At 35.4% G+C, this 20,853-nt stretch overlaps 1 protein-coding gene across 2 annotated transcripts in view; it reads right to left on the reverse strand.

Annotated features, from left to right (window-relative positions):
* Positions 1 to 20,853, reverse strand: part of sog (chordin short gastrulation) — a 297,986-nt gene that overhangs the window by 16,409 nt on the left and 260,724 nt on the right. For both annotated transcript variants that reach the window (XM_090387991.1, XM_090387990.1), the window contains 4 exons: positions 17,914 to 18,007; positions 14,757 to 14,905; positions 6,249 to 6,357; positions 1,589 to 1,690 (listed from right to left, as the gene is read on the reverse strand). In XM_090387991.1, coding sequence (XP_090244117.1) covers positions 1,589 to 1,690; positions 6,249 to 6,357; positions 14,757 to 14,905; positions 17,914 to 18,007 — 454 coding nt within the window. The remainder of the gene's footprint in view (positions 1 to 1,588; positions 1,691 to 6,248; positions 6,358 to 14,756; positions 14,906 to 17,913; positions 18,008 to 20,853) is intronic.

Consider the following 20,853-nt stretch of genomic DNA (forward strand, 5'->3'; position numbering starts at 1 on the left):
ATTAACTGTGGTCCCAGACAATTTTTAAATTCACAATTACAGTTAATGGAAGGAGGCGAAGTTAGACTGTGTTACTACGCAAGATAATATAATTAGCATAACTTCTGCATCTGTTGAAGAGAATTAGAAGAAATAATAATTTAGATAACATTTTGATATGATCATTATATATATTAATAGTTTTACATATAACGCGAATAAAATTATCCGTATGTTGTATGCATAATAAAATTCTCATATTAACATGGCGACTAAAGTGCCTTCACTAAAGGTTAACAAGTTATCGCGAAAAACAAGCAAACAAAAAAAAAAAACGTATCTGATTTAAAAAATTTGGCTTTTAAAATTTAAAGCATCTTTATTAAATGCGTGCTAATTCAAAATTCGGAAAATTGACAGTTTTATTTATTGCAAAAAATGTAATTTAAGCCATTTAATAGAACAGCTTAATGCGTCTAGCTTAAGAACAGTGTTAACGAACTTTTTTATTACAAATAATTGTGAAACGATATTTTAATATTGTGTGTTCATCTTCGAAGTGGGATGCCAACTTGCTCTTCAGAACGTATGCAGGAATCCTCAAGCTTTATTTGGGTCTTACTCACATCAGCGACTTAGACCATGCTGCTTCATTATGTATTGTGTCTGTGTAGGTGTATGTTCACCGGCCGATTTGTATGTTGTGCGGGATGAAAATCACTAATAGGGGAACCCTGTTCCCTCTCCTGAGATCAGCTAACTGCTACACGATTGAAGAGAACTTCAAAGCTTTGCTATTCAATTTAGTCCAATCATAACGGTATTTTAAGATATTCTATAACATATCTAATAAGAGAACTTCAATCAAACGAGTGATGTGGCGAAATCACTAAACTGTCACAAAGGATTCTTAAGACCTCCGAGTCCTAAATCTACACAGAAAACTAGTGATAATCTATATTTTAACGCTCTCATTATTCATGCGTCTGATTTCACTTTTTTTTTCGAATTTTTAATTATTAAAAATACGTTTAATTTATTTAATCTTGGTTAATACCATAAACTCTTTTCCCAGTGATGATGATGGTATATTTTGGCCTTTGTAGATTATCATTGAGGGGATCGCTCGGGGATTATTTTTTTATTTATTTTTTTTTTTTTGGTAGTTGTTGGCGCATCGGCTTCTGTGCCCATAATGCACCTCCCAAGGTTTTTGCAGTACTTTGATTCAAGCCCGAGGCGGGATTCGAACCCGCGACCTTTGGGTTGCGAGGCAGGCACTTTACCCACCCGGTTAGCCCGGTCGGCGCTCGGGGATTAAAATTGCCACCTACTTGCGGGGGGGGGGGAGCCAAAGTGATGTTTTTTTACTAAAAACCACTCCGCATATTTGTGTAGAGGTAAATATATATTTAGTAATACTAAATATATACTAGTTTTGGTGTTACTAAATAGATGTATACATAACTCTTTAAAACAGAAAGAGTAATTAAATCAGAAATCGTTTGCTAAGTATCAAGTTAAACATTAATTCTAAAGATAAAATTTAATTTGTAGTAGAATTGAAGAAAATTTTAAAAATAAGTTCTGTAAAGTCGCAAATACTCACCTCCAGCTGCTAGAATATCTTTTCCTGTAATTTTTTCTCCTTGATCGCCCAGCTGACCTGGATTTGCTGTTAGCATTACGTGTGACTTCACAGTGATGGAATCTGTTGTAGAAGAATGGAGATGGTTATTAATCTACAAGAAAGCTTAGCCTTACTGTTAAACAACTTCTCACACTTTGCTTCATTACAATGAAAAATTTCAGAAGGAATATCCTGTAAACAGGCAGGTCTTCTTCGTTACAAAGGCTGATACGCCACAACGAAAATTTTCAGAATTACTAACAGAAAAGTGATTTCCGTATCAAATTCAGGTATTTTTTAGGACGCGAAAGCTCTAGGCAGGATGCAAGAGAAAAAAGATGTTTAAAGACTTTCTTGAGGCAGTGGCATACGAGAGACAGTTACAATCTCTATAACGTTGGGATTTCAGCTAAGAAGATTGAAAAGAATAGTGACAGCTAATAAATTTGTTGAATTTGAAGTGGTGGCTAAATTGACCAACATCAGTATAATAGGAATAGCAGAAGCATGTTGGCATTCGGATGTACTGGATGTGCAGTTTTATGACAAATACAGTAGCGTACAGGAAACGGTCTAGCACAGGCAGACAAGAAAGGCACATGACAGAGGTTGTTGTTTCTTGTTTTATGGCTCATTGGCATCTAAGGCCATATACCCCAAAACAGGACAGAGGAGGAGGTCCAGGAGTTACGTTTTGAATTGGTCTTCGCGGTAGCGCAGCTGTTATAACCACTGTCCTCCCAATACTGGGTGGAAAAAGGCACAGGTTCAAATCCTGTCAATGATGCGAGGAACTTTTTTTTTTTTTTTAATTCCATGGCTGAATTAGTCCGTCTCCAGCGAGGATAGCAGGATTCCCCTTCCCCCAAACTCAGATTTTCTGTCCAAAAAAAAAAAAAACCCCGAACAAACAAACCAAAGAACATACGCAATTTATGGACATAATACACATGGGTAGATGAGGTTATTCTCGGGTGGTCCTAATATGACGGGGTTTTTTTTTATGCTTTGGGCTGAGAAGAACATCGATTTAAGAAGGGTATACTAAATAGATAGACCTGTGAAGATGATTCATTCTGGTGTGACATAAAATTATTGGGTTGTGCTGTTATTTTTTTTTGGCTTTTCGCCAAAGAAACTAAGGCTATGAGGCGTCAGTGTATTGTGCTTATAAGTCGGGTGTATTCTATGATCGCTTTGGTTGATTTTTTGGAAAAAAAACACCAGTGTTTCCAGAGGGTAGATCGTGCAATCCTCGCCCAAGACCAAGTGCAAAGTGTGTTAGTTGTCTGACGGCACCAGGGGGTTCCCCCCCATCTCCGCGTTATGTACTCTGTTTCTGTAGCACAGAACTCTGTGTAGGCCAGAGATTTAAAAAGTGTGTGGGGAGTGGAAGGATGTTTGTGTTGTGTACCGTTGTTCTTCTGACCATTTAGCCGTTGGGATCCGATCCACGGTTACCACAATTTGCGACAGGGAGGCAGGTTCTTTACTGTACAATAAAGATTTTCTTCTTCTTCTTCTTCTTCAGGTTAGGTACCCAGTAAATTTTATTTTGTACACTGGCAGGCCCTGTCACCTAGTTTTCGAAGATTTCAGTGGGAAGGGGCTATATGAAAAAAAAAGAAAAAAAAAAAAAAAAGAGGATGGGGTAAACGCTAGAATATAAAAGGCCAAGAGAGGTTTATGTAAGCGCGGTTTAAATCTGGACGTTATTAATTTGATAAATTGTGTGGGGCGTACACTGGCGAGTTACAGAGTAGGGGGAGACTGAAGGCTGGGGGAATAGACAGAGGTATGGGATCGATAGAGAAGGCGACCCCAGAAAGTCAGTGAGGCAGGGTCATGCCTCTCACCAGGCGGAAGAAGGGGGGGGAGACAGCGACCCATCTCCTCCTCCCGGCCGGGGAGGGGAATAAGAGAAAACCAGGCGAGAATGCCCGCTTTGATTGCCAATCGACCAACCGATTAATTTGGACATAGTGCCAAAAAATTGGGGTATTCTACAGAATAAACGAATGCGATTATTAGTAGCAGTAGCGGTATATTTCTCCATTGATTACATTAGAGGTACTCGCGAGCTGGGTCTCGCCTCGACCCGATCTGTAAAAGAATTTTTCGATTTGTGGGCAGCTACAGTTCCATAGTTTTCCTATAGTCACATTAGATATAGGAAAATATGAAACGATAGCTGCGCACAACGCCTGTTAATTGAAGGCTGTTTAGACATAAGCATGCACCCTATCGTTTTCATGTATATTAATTATGTCATACATAACTACGCTTGTAATTATGTATGACATAATTACAAGCGGTTTGTGATCATTTATAGGAATTTGTAAATAGTAAGTTTTCTTATTTTGTTAATATTCATAATTAAATATAAATTGCAAAAAAATTCTTATTAAGCATAAATTCTGCAGCTTAGTTAAGTTGTTATTTTGAGGAAGACACCATGTCTTCATTAGCAAAGCAGCAAAACAGTATGATGTCAACCCAATCCTTTCCTTACCTGGCTTGTGGAGCTCAGAAAATCAGCATTGTGGCCGTATTATTATATTAGCATGCTGGAGAAGCTACAGAAGGGAACGAGGGATGTCATTTTTAAGGAATAAACTGATGGTTAAATTTTTTTAGTTAAGGGCCCATTAACAGGCAGTGATTATAATATATTAATGTAGGACATGTTCAAAGAGAACTGTTGTGAAGAGTAAAGAGAATGGTCTTAATTGTCTAAAGAGGAAATTGAGGCATTATTTTAATTGTATTCAACAGGAAGAGTTCAGAAAAATCTAACAAGAACCAGTGCTAAATGAGAAAGTTTAAAATAAAATTTTAGAAGCTACTCATCTTTTTATACCTCTAAAGCGTTCTTTTTCAGGCCACTGAATTATTGAAGTTAGTAACAAAAAATAAAATTCCTTAGGATAAGCGGACATTATCAGGAAATAACGCTGCGGCAAGTATAAATTAAGTTGCTCGGGGACAAGTCTCGAAATGGAAAATTTTACTGAACATAATGCTCATTAATAAAATATCTTATTTTTAATAACCAAGTACAAAAGTATTACTGATGCGCATAACGAACTGGAACGGCGGTCACATGCGTTCCGTCCATTCTGAATCCTGTGTAGGGTGTGATTCTGTTCAGTCTGCTCAGCATGAGCACGCTGAACAGACGTTGGCAAATAAGACGAAGTACAGTAGTCAAGAGATTTTCTCACATCTGAACACTAGAAGGAACGAACTTAATGACATTGGGCCTCATACAGAACAGCATAGAATAGCATCACTGACTTTAGCTAATGAGCTAAGTCATTTTTTAATGTCTTTATTCACGTGTTAGTTATGTTTCAGGTATGATGCTAGTCTACTCTAGATAATAGGTATTGGAAATTAGACAGCTGTGCGATCAGTGAAACCGAATTATCACGATTGAATGCGAAATAATACGAGGAGCTGATCGAATTTATCCAGTGTTATTTAAAGGAAGAAAGAGTCCAGATTGCCAAAAACCGTGTATTTTATTGATTATAAGGTATAAATTTATGAGAGATTATAAATTTCTCTTCAATTTACAAAAGTGTTTTCAATAGTAACATGGATAATTAGAGATCTGTGGAACTTCAATGGCAGAGAAAGTTATGAAATTTCTGATTAAGTATTTATTTTGGGAGCATGTGGAGAGAAATGCGACTATAAGGGAAACACGTGTTTGTTTTAAAGAATTAATGTGATAAGCTGTTTTGAGATTGTTACAGAAGAAATCAATGCAAAGAATAATTTTCATGTATGAGACTTTAGATAGGCTTTTTATACTTTTTCCACATGAGCGTCCTTTGTGTAAATTGAAACAGTTACTCTGGTCAGAAACAAATACCGTGGAAAAATTTTCTTTAAATAATCGTTCTCTTCTATTAATTAGAGAAAAACAACAACAAAAAAACTGAATTAATTTAAGAACTAAAATTCGAAAGCGCCTGAAACGCACTGCATACACTAATTTGCACTAGACGTAATAGTCTTTATTATGCTACTACTGCATTAAAACATGCATTTATTCCCACTTTAATATTATAAATTAACTTGGCGAATTATTTAACCATTAATGACGTCGTGGGGAGATAGTTGTAACATGTCAAATGGGGCTATTTGTCATACATTACGATCACTTTAGAAACATTTATATTGCGGAAGGATTGAGAAAAATTAAATGATATGGATATATAATTTCTTTTCTTTCTCAGATGGCACAAATTAGAGGGTATACAGTTAAATTAACTTAAATACACTGGATATAAGAAAATATTCTTTTAGCCTGACGGTATTAACTGTTGGAACAACGTTCCACCCGACGTTGTGGAACTAGAAAGTTTATGTAAAGTTAACGAAATGTTGGACAGATATCAGGATGTAACCAGGTGACTTTAAGGCTGTTGTTGAGAAAGTATAGGTTCTTGCATCGGTTTTCTTTTATTGATGTTAATGCTATGGTTCCTTAAAACTGATCTAGTGTCATCTCAGTGCAACCGGAAATCGCAATCCCCTTTATCTCATCAGGTCTAATTGCAAAGTTCTCTTTTAAAACAAACATCACTGAATTTCGTTCCAACTTACTACTAGAATATGTTTCACTTACTTGGACACTTCTTGCAGCAAGCAAGGGGATGATCTCTGTATGCTTCCCTCTCGGGACATGTTATTGGAGGACAAGTGATTCTTTTGCATTCCACCGATAAGGTGTCCGGCTATAAATAAAGGAAAATGTGCTAGAATAAGTCCCGAAGAAGCCTTATAATTATTTAATTTATGAATATTACTAATTGTTATAGATATTTTCAGGCGTCACTTGTGTGATAGTATTACAGAGATGATATAATCTGAGAAATAATGCTCCTTCACGGTTCAAGGTCAAGGATTTCATAATTAGAAATAATAGCTAACAGCGATGGTCGGTAGCTTACGTCAGTAAACAGCCGCTACACCTTGGGGAATTCGTACATTTTTTTTTAGTATTATGTATAACGAGGATTTTAAAAAAATAAACAATAAATTGTGAATTTTCAGATGTAAAATATACATAAAATGCTTTAATACTTTATGTAATACAAGTAGCCTATAACATATGTAAAATACCGGTATATAAAATTTTGTAATTTCGAGGTTCCTAGCAGTCACATGATGTGGCGATGTTTTCGCAAGTAATATGTGTGAAAACATTGCCACAGATTTATTTCTGAATGTAGCTATCGATTCCGGAGATGGAGAAAACCCCTGGTGCCACTTGACACCAAACACACTATCAATTCCATCATATACTCTACTACAGTTATAAAAATAGGAAAGATGTGCTAAGTCCGGTTATTTTATTTATTCAGTTGATTGGACTTAAGATTTTTTCCCCATTTTTATTCAATAAAAAACATATCAAAAGCATGTTTAATCTGATTACAATCGAATGAGAAAAGTATTTATTAATTTCGACTGTTTTCAGGTTTATTAGGCTACCTGGTGCTGAATATCTAGATACAAATCACTTGCATTCCAAAACGCTCTATTTTAATTAATTAATTATTCGTCGATATATATTGATATCTTTGGGGGCTTAATTGAGGCATATAAGGCCCTGAAGGGGATCAGTAAAATTAACGAGGGGAGGTATATTTTCAGTGGTAGTTGAGACAAGAACTAGGGGAACACGTATAAAATATTAGGGGGTAACAGAGAGCTGGATCTCTTACCTTCGGGCAGCCTGCTGTAGATCATTGGAATGAATTACCTGCCAAGGCGATAGAGGCGGAGAGTTTCGTAAAATTGAAAGTGGGGTTGGATGGTCATTTTGGCGATGAAGAATGTAATTTCACTTCACAGAACTCTGGAGATCCGCGAAGTGAAAGTGCAGGTACGCCAGAAAAATGTTTAAATTTTTATTGTGTTTATATTAAATTTGATTTTTTTAAATACTATTGGGGTTCCATAATTTTTTAAACATCACGAAAGGGTTCCGTGGCCAAATTAAATTGGGAAACACTGCTATAGACGCTTCTGTTATCTAATAGAAGAAGTTATCAAGTCGCAAGTCATGGTTTATTCTCGCCATCAAAGTAGTCGTTAAAAGCTTTGTTGAATCAATGCCTAGAAAATGTCAGACAGCGATCAAGAATAATACATTGACAATGAACTACCGACTACTTTGTGATACTCCTCCACTACTGTATACAGAAATATTACATCCTGTAAATTATTTATTTGTTATTTTGTACACAGTTTTGTAAAATAATGACGATGATTCATGCACTTATTGTATTCATTATTCATGAGCTATTTTGAACAGAAAAACAACAAAAGTTTTCACGAGTTTATATATTTTTGGTAACTAGTGTATATTTCCCAGATAATTTTGAACTTTATAAATTCTGTATGTAGAATAATTCGTGGTGAGTTTCTTGCCATAATTAAGAACATAACCCACTGCTCGATGTGTGGTATTTTTTAAAATCAAGGATCTGCAGTTTTTTTAGTAGAAAAATACGCCTCTGCAATTTTTGTAACATGAATTATGGATTTACTAATGAGCAACAGTAAAAAAAGAATCTGGTTGTTGTTGTATCCGCTCCTTTTAAATAGTTAAACGAAGCATTTATGATAGTTTGCAATCCAAGGCCAAGCATAATTGCATGAGTAATATTTACTAGGAGGTCGTGTATTGTTTTACACAAGGTGAAAGTCTTGCGTCATCGGAATCTTTCTCTAGGAGTTTGTCTTTATGAGCGAGGTGGTCTAGTGAAATACTCGGCGCTGCCTCCTTGAAATTATGAAACAGGATTTTACCTGGTACGCTTATCTTCACGGCTTGGAATGCCTCGCATAGTTAGCAAGGCACTCTGTTTATTAGGTGATTTATCTACCGTTATAAAAGACAAGATAAAGTAGCGGCTGTCGTAATGGCTTAATTTAGGTGGTCATATTGCGCATTACTGTAATATATATATATCTCCTCAGTGCGTAGAAGTTATACAGAGAATCTGTTTTTACAGTGAGATGTACGTTAACTGGCGCAGCATTTTAAGGTAAATGGAGATGCTGTTGCAGCCACTATAAGCAATTACCACAAATGACAGTTCACCTTCGTATGGCAAATAAGTTATGAATGATCACCGCTGTAATGGACACCGAATGTCAAAAGTGGCGCCAAATGTATGAGTATGGGGAAAAAATACGACCTGGGTGGTCTCTTAGTAGGATAGAGTTTCCTCATTTTTTTAAACTGCTTATAAATAGTGTTTAAAAGCAAGGTCGTCAATTACACTTAGGTACTTATGCAAAACAGCACACAAGTTAATAAGGAACAGAAAATAGCATATCCATGCAGCGAAAATAAACAGAATAAATTAGTCATGACTAGAGTGAATTTATATGCATCAGAAACTTAGATTTATGCAGCGTCTGTTCCGAAAAATGGTTAAATATGCCAAAATATGCTTAAATATGGTATAATAAGACTAGAGCTTTAATATTGTATAAAATTAAAAATATATTATTGTCGCCCATTAAAATTATGAGGATTATCATTCTGCAAATTACGTGTTAATAATTTTGCCGAATGAAAAGGATATTTTGTCGTATATATTAAACGAAAAAAAAAAAAAAACGTCAAGCTAGATATGGTAATTTAAATTTCATTCTTGGTCAGATTATTTTCATAACATTTTTAAACATACAAATTAATAATAGAAGACAATCAGCTGAAGGTCATTAAAATGTGATATCACAACTGAACGTAGGTAAATAACTCAGTCGAAAATTGTTTCTTGTATGCTTTCTCATTGCAGGATGCAAGTGAATCAATTTTAGGCTGTTACATAAATATCCAAACATTATGCAGAAACAAACGTGTACCCAATAGAGCATATGCTGTGGCGAGTCTACCTTTGAATTTGTGGATTGGTACGTTATTTGATTTCCGTCTTTATGGTTTGTAAGAGATGATTGCATACACATCTGGAGCGTCGATTTTGAACGACAGCAATTGCTTTGGAGTTTTAATCTTCTTCGAAATAATACAAAGGTACAATGATATAGACTTTATCGTCGTGTAAAGTAGTGATTTAGAGACTCCAAAAGAGTTATTGGGTGCCATATTTATTCACCTCATGAACCACTGAAAATAGGCCTCTGATAAGGTGGTATCAATACCACCTGATAAGGTGGTATCAATGACCATAAAACCAAAGCATAAAAGATGCCTAGACACCATGCACAATATTGTGTCAATATTTTTTTGGTTCAGTATGCTACGTGATACCAATAAGTTACCGTTTAACAGCAACTCCAAGAAGTCAACCGCGGGTGGGGGATGGCCTGAAAAGTAGTGCGTTTAGCAAAACAAACCACGGTTGGCGAGACAAGAGGATTATTATTTTCTCATTGGAAATAAGAAGTTATGGAAAAAAAACAATATTCCAATAAAATATATTAAAATAACACAGAAACTTATTTCGATTTATATTCAAAGCGGTATGAAAACAAGTCCAAAATACGTCCGGTAAAAATAAATGTTCGACGAAAACACGAAAAGCTTACAGAATGGCACGTCCATGCGCATTTTTAAGATATATTTATTGTACGAATTTACATCGTTTGGGTTGTGAGTGGGTATTTTAAATATTTACTTATTAGTTAATATTAGCCATGTGGTGCAAGGAAGCCCGATGCTTTTGCTGCACCAGCCAAAAAATAAAATAATAATAAAATTAAAATAAAATAAATTAAAAAAATTAACATAAAAATAAATTATATTTTTATTTTAATAAATAAATGACTACAGTATGTGATTTCCTTCTCACATAGGCATTTCAGTGTAACCATGTTGCTTTGCATGAATTTCTCTGGTATTGGAATTGAAGTGAGGACATTTAGAAATTAAAAAAAAAAAAAACCTTATGGATATTTTCGATTCCTGTTGTTGTCAAGAGCCCATTGTAGAATTTATGACATGTAATTCTGGATTATTCTGAATCATTCTCCCCGCCCAAAAGTTCTAAAATTTTGTCACAATGTTAATATATATAAAATTATGCCGATGCACGCGTGCCTCTTATGCTCGAACTGCTGGAAATATTTTTCAGATTTTTCAAATCTGTCAAAGGAAACTAAAAGTTTTATTTATCGTCTGTATTTGCTTTTACGCCGAATGCTGACAATGATGACATACTTAGATTAGGATTTAACGCAGATAACGATTTCCAGATTCAAATTACAATGGTCCAAGAATATTATTAACCTATATTAAATAAATTATTAATCTTCATTGCACGTAACTAAATTCAGCAAACAGTAAGAACCCATCACAACATATAGGTTGTGATGAGTTCTTATTGTTTTTATATTCTTAACTTCTCAGGTCTCTAGCAATTAGTGGTTTAATTATTAGTAAATACCATATTGGGGTTAATCTAGAAAAAATAAATTTTATGTGGGAGAGGAAAATTGTAAATTATAGATCTTTACCCAAAAAATGTATATAATAAAAACAAAAACTAAATTTTCAAACAAAAAATTATTCAAATTAAAAAAAATTGCGTTCAATACTTACATTGCAGGAATGACTTAAGTTACAATACATACAAAATATAGCGAGTAAGAAAAATATTACAATATAGAACTAAGACATAATATAGAACTAAGATATAATAGTACGCTATAAAACTAGAAACAGGTAATACAGTATAGGACTTAGAGACAATGGTATAACATAGAACTAAGAAACAATCATAAAATATAGAATTAAGAAACAATAGTACAGTATGGAACTAAGGGCAAATAGTACATTATAGCATAATTAGTACAATATACTAGATGGTACAAAATTATGCAAATTTATCAGACTTCTCTGATGAGAAGGGTCAGGTGTACGTGTGTTAAGCGCCAAAACATCTAAGGCTCTGAGGTATCCGTTCTATAACTGCATTATGTTAATGGTGTTCTCGGTTTTCTGTGCGAAAAATACGAGTTACCCATAAAATTTCAACCGTCAATTGATGGGACTCGAACTCAGAGTTTTTTTACCCAGTGTGGGAGACAATGATTATAACCACAGTGATTATATTGTAATGTGAAGGTTTGAAAACATCTAAATAAAGGTTATTGAGTAATTTGTAAGACAAATTACTCAATTTGTCTGTAAAACAGCATAGTCGAAATTCTTCAAGTACACTGCAGATTAACTATCCATGGAAAACTAAATATTCAGTCCTTTTCGGTTGCTAAGGGATTTTCGCACAATAATTTGTAAGTAGTAATAATTTAGGCCGCCAAATGGCGGCCTAAATTTTTGTCTTAATCCCCCCACCACCACAAATGTTGTCAACTTTACAGGTTAATAGTGTTAAAAAAATTAGTCAAGAAACACTTGTCATGATGAACCGAAGACAACAAACGAAGAGCAAGATAAACGCTGACAAGGAGAGAGAGAATTGAGTATACTGTACTCAGTTATGCAAAGCCATTAGAAAGAGACTCAGATAGGACATAAGAAGATTTAACACAAGAAAAGTAGAACAAGCATTAAGGGAAAACAAAGGACTTAAATCAGCAGCCATGAGCAGTAATACAGAAAGACAAATGATACTGAAACTGAAGAATAGCAATGGTGTACTTATAAACAGCAGAGAAGGCATAATTCAAATAGCAGAAGACTACTATAGAGAATTATACAAGGAGCAGGGGAATGATGCCAACAGTGGGGAAGATGGATTGCAAATTAGCAACACATACGACATACCCGATATTCTTCCTGATGAGGTAGAACATGCACTGAAGAAAATGAAGAATCAGAAAGCCCCGGGGAAGATGAAGTTACAGTAGAGTTGTTAAAATTGGGAGGAAGAGACATGACACAAAAACTGGCAACTGACAAAAACTCCTTAGGCGTGACGCCTAAGGAGTGGAATAATGCAATCATAGTTTTGCTGCATAAGAAAGGAGATAAATCAGAAATTGGAAATTATAGACCAATTAGCTTGTTATCCCACATCTACAAGTTGTTCACAAGGGTCCTGGGTCATTACTAAGAGATTAGAAAGAATACTTAATGAGAATCAACCGAAAGAGCAAGCTGGCTTTAGGACATGATTCGAAACTATGGATCACCTTCACGTAATATCACATCTAATGGAGAAAGCAAATGAATATAAAACACCATTGTGGCCGGCATTTGTGAATTATGAAAAGGCATTTGACTCCATACAGCATAAGGCAAGCTTCCTCACCGGCACTGGAAAGACAAGACATAGATACCCCATATATTATGATTTTGAAAAAAAATCTGTATATGAAAATGCTACCTCCTTTATTAGACTAGACAAAGACAGTAGCAAATTTAAAATTGAGAAAGGAGTTCGACAAGGAGACACAAATCTCCGAAGTTGTTTACTGCTGCCCGTGAGGAAGCTTTCAGATTAGACTGGTTGCAGAAAGGAGTCAATATGAAAGGAGAATACCTAAACCATTTACGATTTTGCAGATGAAATTGTGGTCATAATTCCCAAAGAATTAGAGGAAAATCTTAATCAGTTATGCAGAGTTAGTAAGGATTTTGGACTAAAGATGAATATGGCTAAAACAAAAGTAATGATGAACAAGTATGCCACAGAAAGGGATATAATGATTGAAGGAGCAGCAATTGAAAAGTGGAGTCATATACTTATCTGGGACAAATCATTAGCTGTAGTAATGATAAATGGCTGGAAGTCAAGAGAAGAATAAATTTTGGATGGATAGGATTCAGGAAATATAGTCACCTAGGAGCAATATCCCAATTTGTCTGAACAGAAGCTGAAAATTACACAGCGAAGAATAGAACTAATTGTATTGGGAATCAGACTGTTAGATAAGAAGAGAAACACATGGATTAGGCAGCACACTCAAGTAAAGGACATTCTTATCAAAAATAAAGAACTAAAATGGTCTTGGGCAGGATACATAGCTCGAAGACAAGATGATAGGTGGACTAAGAAAATAACAGAATGGTACCCAAGAGGAGCTAGAAGAAAACCTGGAAGACAACAACAGAGATGGACAGATGAAATTCATGAGTTTGTGAGTAGCAAATGGATGGCCATTTCACAAAACAGAAGGAACTGGAATGTTGCTGGAGAGGCCTTCATCCTGCAGTGGATTGAAAATGGCTGATGATGATGATGAGTGTTAAACATATAATGATAAATGGTGGTACTCAAAGGAACTACATTAACATAAAATTTAAATAAAATTCATAATTTATATGAATCATCATAGTAGTGATGGTCATTAAATCGCTTTCTTTGGACGAGGGGAAGCACATGAAAATACTGTATTTAATATATTTGTCGCAGTAACGCCAATGGTGTTGTTTGGTGTGCATAGTAGTATTGTCCGCTATTTCCCCTAGAACTATTTGTGCAACTTATGAGCACCTCTGAGTTTGACACTTCTAGTTTAAACGGTTGCTCAGTTGGACTTGAGTATTATAGCTTACTCAGTTTATATGGCCAACAGTTTCTTAGCCTGTGCATAGGACAGCATTTTGGCGAGGCACGGACGCGAAGAACTCAGATAATTTTATCAGTTATTTGGGGCCACAGCTTGATGGCGTTACTAGGATCGGAGATTAACACACGAAATGTTTTTATGTCGAGTATGGCGGAAATTTATTCTACAATTTAGGTTGTGTATTTATACATATTTACTTCATTTGATTCCAATATTTTAATGGCTGGGAGTGATGAAAATACATTGTAAATAAGAAGTTTTATTAACATTTTTAGCCCATTTTTAGCCTATGTAAGTCTACTTAATGGCAGCAGCAGCAGCAGCACTTTGTCTCAAGGATTATGCGGCGGGTACAAAGATACCAGATATTTGCAGAAAATTATGCCACCAACTAGTAATAGATAACCAACTGGGTCATCTGTTATTTGTGGAGTAATGATTATGGTTACATTATGATTATATTGCGACGATGTTGCAATAATTCATAATTATGCTACTAGGTGTGTGTTCTTTATGCAGTTGTTGGGTTTTTATCTACATAATATTCTATAAAAGTTATTGTTCTCTCTCTCTCTCTCATAATCTACCAAATGGCTAAATGAAAATGTTTACTCACCTCGCAGCTACAGAGGGCACATTTGCTGAACCCAAACGGGGGAATATAGGGATGCCATTTAGTTCCTGCTAGATGATACTTTTTGTCACCATCAAAGTAACAACTAAGAGAAGACTGGCCACTCGAGGTATTTACACCACTTTTTTCACCTGAAAAAAAATGGGGTAGACATTAGTTCATGTTCATGATAAGTGCCTAATTTTAAAAAAAATGAGACTAGATGCAGCTTCACTATCAGTCTCATTTGATATTTTCTTTTGCTACTTTTTCACTAGATTTTGGTTCGATAAATGATAGCCATTATGCCATTAAATTTATGGATGATTGCTATGCATTTTTAGCATAACAAATATTATTTAAGAAAAATAGCAACGCTGAATAAACGTTGAATTGTTTTATAGAATGAAACTAGATATTACTTAATTTTGACAAGGAGTCATCCCCTTTCGCATCCGTTATGATAAACTAGAGGCACGTTCTCTAATTAAAATAGAACCGGATTTCGATCATTTATTTCCATTCAGAAGTGTGTAATTATAGTTTATTTTTGCAGACTATTTTTACTTCTTAACGTCACCAAGGTCTGACCACCCCCGCCATTCCGAGAAAATACTGACCTAGACACTTTTTGAGGTCTAAGAAATTCATATTCACACGAAAGGAGAAAGTGAACTGTTTATTTAAACTAAGCACGTAATCGTATGTGATGATGTACAGATGGAAGGACAAACAAACAAACGGCGGCGATTAGGTACCCGCTCTTTATATAAAGTCAATTCCCATCTCAGACAGGTGAAATGGCATCAAAATTGTCAGAGAACTACAGTAAATTACCAACGGGGCTCTCGTAGCTGATGGCAGTGTTAAACAAGCGCATCTCGTTGTTGTTCGTGTGCCCAATCATCACTCTTTGGATGTTGGCATGTCGCCATAGAAACGTCTCTTAAATACGACCGATGGCAGAATGTGTTGATTTCAAGTGCACTTTTTTGGTGGCTTCTTAATTAGCCAGACAAGCAGAAGATTGCGAAGTATGCAGAGAACAACGCACCTCAAGAGGTGGAAAGACGGGACTCTGTTAGTCACGGACGTCAGTTATTCGCCGTAAATGCACTTAGACATTGGAGGGATCCAATAACGTATTCCGTTAGTTTCTCAACAATAGGCGATTATAAAAGTGAGATTCTCTTATTTCCTTTAATACTCTACGTGCTTTATCGTCTTTCTTAACGTCTGCGCTCTAAAATTGTTGCCAATTCCATTTCCCGCCTAATTGTTGCTGCATAGTCTGATAACAGCGCCTTCTGCAGGAAAATAGTGCAGTGAAGGGTGAATTGGTCATGTTTAGTTTTCTTCAAATGCATTGAGATGCCAATTCTGCCTTTTATTTTTTAATAACTTACGTTTTTTTTGTATTTATTTAACAATTTATTTATATAACTTGTAACTTTAAAACTAAAATGCGAAATGACTACAGTCTGAATTACATTTCTGACTCTACCCAAAGTAAGGTATTACTTTGCATATTTATAAAAATAAAAATATTTTGTAGTAAATACTTAAGTCCCAGCTTGATAAAATAGTGAATAAATAGTTAAACCTTTGGAGGAACCATTATGAAGAAAGGTGTACACCATCGGTTTTCCGTTTTGAGTTCTTTAAGTTCAGTCAAGACGTTTTAAAACAGATTTCTCTGAAACTTCTTATGATAAAAAGTAAAACACATTACTGTGTTTTTCATATTGCGTGTAACAGGATGAAAATTTTGAAATAAAAAGGTTTAACAAAAGGAATGTGTTAAACGAATTTTATTGTATATTTATTTTAACTTTTACTTATTCGTATTTTATTAGTTTGAGTTCAGATGTTTCGAAGGTCAGTATACAATATTTAGACATGGAATATCATACCTGAATATTATATTCTACACTGATTTGCACGCAGCGAGTTTCGACTCGGGAAAAAAAACCTAGAATTTCCGAGAGGGAAATTCTGTATTTCAGCTTGCGACCAGCTCTCTAGTCTTAAATGAAAAGTGCGTTTGAAAAGTTGAAGATAATTCCATAAGGTGACATCAAACTATGACATTATTTTATCTGTTAGATTACACTGATCTGCATAGATTTTGATGTTTCTGGGTGTACTTTTAGGGCTAATTCCAAAAAATCCGAATCATTTTTACCTATCACAATTGCAGCTTTTTTACATTGTTTTTTACATTTATATTGTTTTCATAGAAATACGTTCCACGCATACGCGATATGTGCCTTAATATCCTTTGTGATTAACAGGTATAGACGTGCCCAGTCGTCGTTACATATGTCGAGACCTGCAAGTCAGGTAGCTATACGAATCTGCGAAATATTTCTTCGGTATTCACCTGTTTTCTAGTGCAGTTGTGCTAACCAGTATTTGCTTCTAACGTGATTTTCATATTTTGTCTTTGACAGTCGCAACTCGTGGTTGTATAAACGATCCAAATATATTTTGTTACATTTCCAATAACTACGTTGTGCAAAACAAAGGGTTATAACATAATTTGTGAAAAATGTATACGTTACATATTTTGGAATTAAATTAGGTGATTAAGATAAAAGGTGGATTCCCCCATAAATTGTGCCATACGTGTGGGGACGGCTTGCGATTGTGGAAATGTGGTAAAAAGAAAGTATGAAATTTGCCATTCCCATAGTGAGGGAGGATCCTTGGGATCATATTAAAATGCAGTTTAAATTTCTTATCAGCAGTAAAACATCAAACTAAGCAAACTAGGGACACCTGGAAAGTTAATTCATATACCCATGTGTATTGTTGTGTCTGTAAATTGTGTGTGTTCTCTGGTCGATTTGCCTGTTTTGTTGGACGAAAAACCCGAGTTTCTGGGGAAAAAATCTTGCTATCTACGCCTGAGACCGACTAACTCAGCCACGGAATGAAAAAAAACCCATTAAATTTCTTCGCGTCATCGACGGGATTCGAAACCGGGCTTTTCCACCCGGTGTGGGGAAGACAGTGACGATACCACTGTGCTACATGCGCAGACAGCAGTAAAACATCAGTGAACTTTTCTTAAAATGCAGACCAGTGTTATCTAACACCTAAAATTCCTTTTTATTGAAACTGACTAATAGATTTTTTCGCCTAGTACAGTACTTACCAGAACAACTTGGACAGCATTCACCTGGTAGAGTAGTAGGAGTAGGGCAGGTCTGTGTAGGACACACAACCCTATCACACACAACTCTACCTCTCTGCAAAACAAAATAATTTCCATATTACTGTTCAGTAGACTCTACACAGGAACGTTATATATACAGAAGTATGTTACAACAACAACAAAAAAGATTTGTCATCTTTATGTTAAATTATTTTTTCCCTTATTTATTTTTGCATCGATTTAATATATATATATTGAAAGAGTGCTCTTTATCTGCTCGGACCCTATAGGAAACAGTACAAGAAATTTGGCATAGTTCCTCATTCAACTAGAGGATAAAAGGGTTACGTTTCGGATCTAAATATTCGATTACTACAGTAAGAAGTAATCCAGCAATACTTTTAATCAACACAGTCTCGACTCTCCTCTGGATGAAAAGGTTTCGTTTATTTCAGGGGATGGTCGAAGTTATGTTTGGAACCATACTTCTATTCGTTTCTCTGCTCCCCCCCCCCCCCCCAAGTACTGTTGGGCTAGATAGTGATCGAAAATTATTTTTTATCAAGTTTTCATCAAAATTATCAATAAAGACATTTTTCCAAAAAATATTTTTTAATCCCAAATACAAGTTCAAATTTATACTACTTTCAGCTAGCTTTCCTAAAGGAAAGAGACATCGATTTACTGTGTGTGTGTGTGCGTGCGTGTGTATGCGTGCGTGTGTATGCGTGTGTGTGTGTGTGTGCGTGCGTGTGTGTGTGCGCGCGCGTATGCCCTCAGTAATATGTATCTGTTCTGATAAAAAAAAATTACAGCACTTCTTGGTGGGGGGGGGCAGTATAGGTCATCTTGGTGGGGACATTTTTATATCAATCCGCTGCCTTGATTCAAGATTGATATAGGTTATCTTATTGGGTTGAAAGAAGTGGAAAGTAGATTCTGTTCATATTCTGTTCAGTTTTGGATGAACGCCTTTTGTTTTATGAAATTTTTATTAACATTTTTAGTCGCTATATTTTTAAAATATAGCGACACTTGTTTTATTATTTGTAAAATAATAAAACACGTGTTTTATTATTTTATTCAAAGGAAGTGGAGATTATTTTTTTTGCGCCTAATTTTGACATTACGCATCACAGAGCGTTTATTGGGCACTTAATCAATATTGGTAGTGCTGATAAAAGATTTATGACGGATCTTACTTCCAGAATGACCTAGAACCATCATAAAAGTCGACACGATATTGGCTGGCACACAACGTTCAAAAATCTCAGGCTAGTTCCGAATTAAATTTCAGGCGTCTTGATGTGGGGACGAAGATCTCTCTCTCTCTCTCTCTCTCTCTCTCTCTCTCTCCCCCCACACACACACACACACTGATTTTTTACACACTGATCTTTGAAAATGTTCCCATAAAAAGAAATCCAGTTAATTTATGCTCAGGGAGCATGGTGGAGGACTACCATTCACAATCCCTTTTTCTGCTATGCTGCGGTCCGCTGGTTACCCGCAATCACGCTGAAATTATGGGCAAGCCTCATGCTTAAATGACACGTTCCAGAAAATACTCAGAGGAATACCAAATAATATTGGCAAAGTTCGATTGCGACTTTTTAGATTTTTTAAAAGCAGTTTCATCATCACTTTCCAAACACGAAAAAAAATAGCAGTAACTCGAAAAGGAAATTATTTCGGACGCATGCTTATATGGACCTTTTTTTTATTTGTTTTGATACATAGAACTATTTCTAAAATTTTGTCGGTGCAATATAGAAATTCCCTATATGTAAAAGTTTTTTTTTTTTTTAATGAAAACCCCAAACACGAGAGGCATTAGAACTTATAGTATTTAGTACCGTGAGTAGGTTCGAAGGTTGAGCAGATGAAAGAGGATAGTTGTTGACATTAGACTTGAATTTCTGTGATTGTAGATTCCAGGAAATACGCGTGAAGAGAGGTTGTTCCAGAAAATAGAAATAGATAGGATAAATGAAGAAGCAGAAAAGTTGTTTCTGTGAGTTTGGCATTATACAGTGAATGGATACTGAACGGTAGCAGCACGTGTTCGAACAGTTTTGGAAGAGAATGGGGGAATTACTCTAGATACCAGTTCACAACAGTGCCCATGGAAGTATCTATAGAAATTGCATGAACAAAAATAGAATGAGTATGAAACATAGAGTTTAGAGACTCTGTAATGGTTGGGTCGTTAATTAACTTGACTATCATCTTTCTAATGGAGTCTAGAAACTTGAGAGAGGATTGAGGGACACCAACCCAGATATAGGAACAATATTCCATAGTAGGGTTGATTTGAGATTTGTACAGCGTGAGTAACTATTTAGAAGAAAAGTATCACTGAGAACAGAAGAGAAAACCCAGTTTTTTAGTTGGGGGAAGCAATATTTGTGATGTGCTTCTAAATAGAAGCACATAATTCTGTAAATAGAAGCACTTAATTCTGAACCTCTCTTTCTTTTTTACATCACAATTTTTGTGATGTAAAAAAGAAAGAGAGGTTCAGAATAAAAGTTAAGGTAATCCTTAACAGAGATATGTAATCTTGTCTAGAAATCTGAGTGTCATCGAAGATAAGCATAGGAGCAGACGAATCCTTTTTTGTGAGATATATGACAGGACTAGTTTTAGAGCAATTGAAATTAACCAAGTTATCTTTGCCCTATTGGAGAATTACCTAGAGATCAACATTCAAGGAATTGAACAGTGAATATTGAAGAAGTTGAAGCTGTTTGTGTAGGCAAGGTTTCTCAAAATAGAAGGTGGAGCTCAATGTGCTATCATCAGCAAAACTGTGGATAGGATTTTCAGTCAATGGAAGGAGGTCAATATACGAGAGAAAAATAGTGGCAGCGAGAAATGAACGTTTTGGTACATCAAAATTAATGGAGACGTTATCAGACAGAGAGCCATCTACAATCA

Source organism: Mastigoproctus giganteus, chromosome 13 (genome assembly GCF_048544385.1).
Source record: "Mastigoproctus giganteus isolate SK-2022 chromosome 13, ASM4854438v1, whole genome shotgun sequence".
Classification (NCBI taxonomy): Eukaryota; Metazoa; Arthropoda; class Arachnida; order Uropygi; family Thelyphonidae; genus Mastigoproctus; species Mastigoproctus giganteus.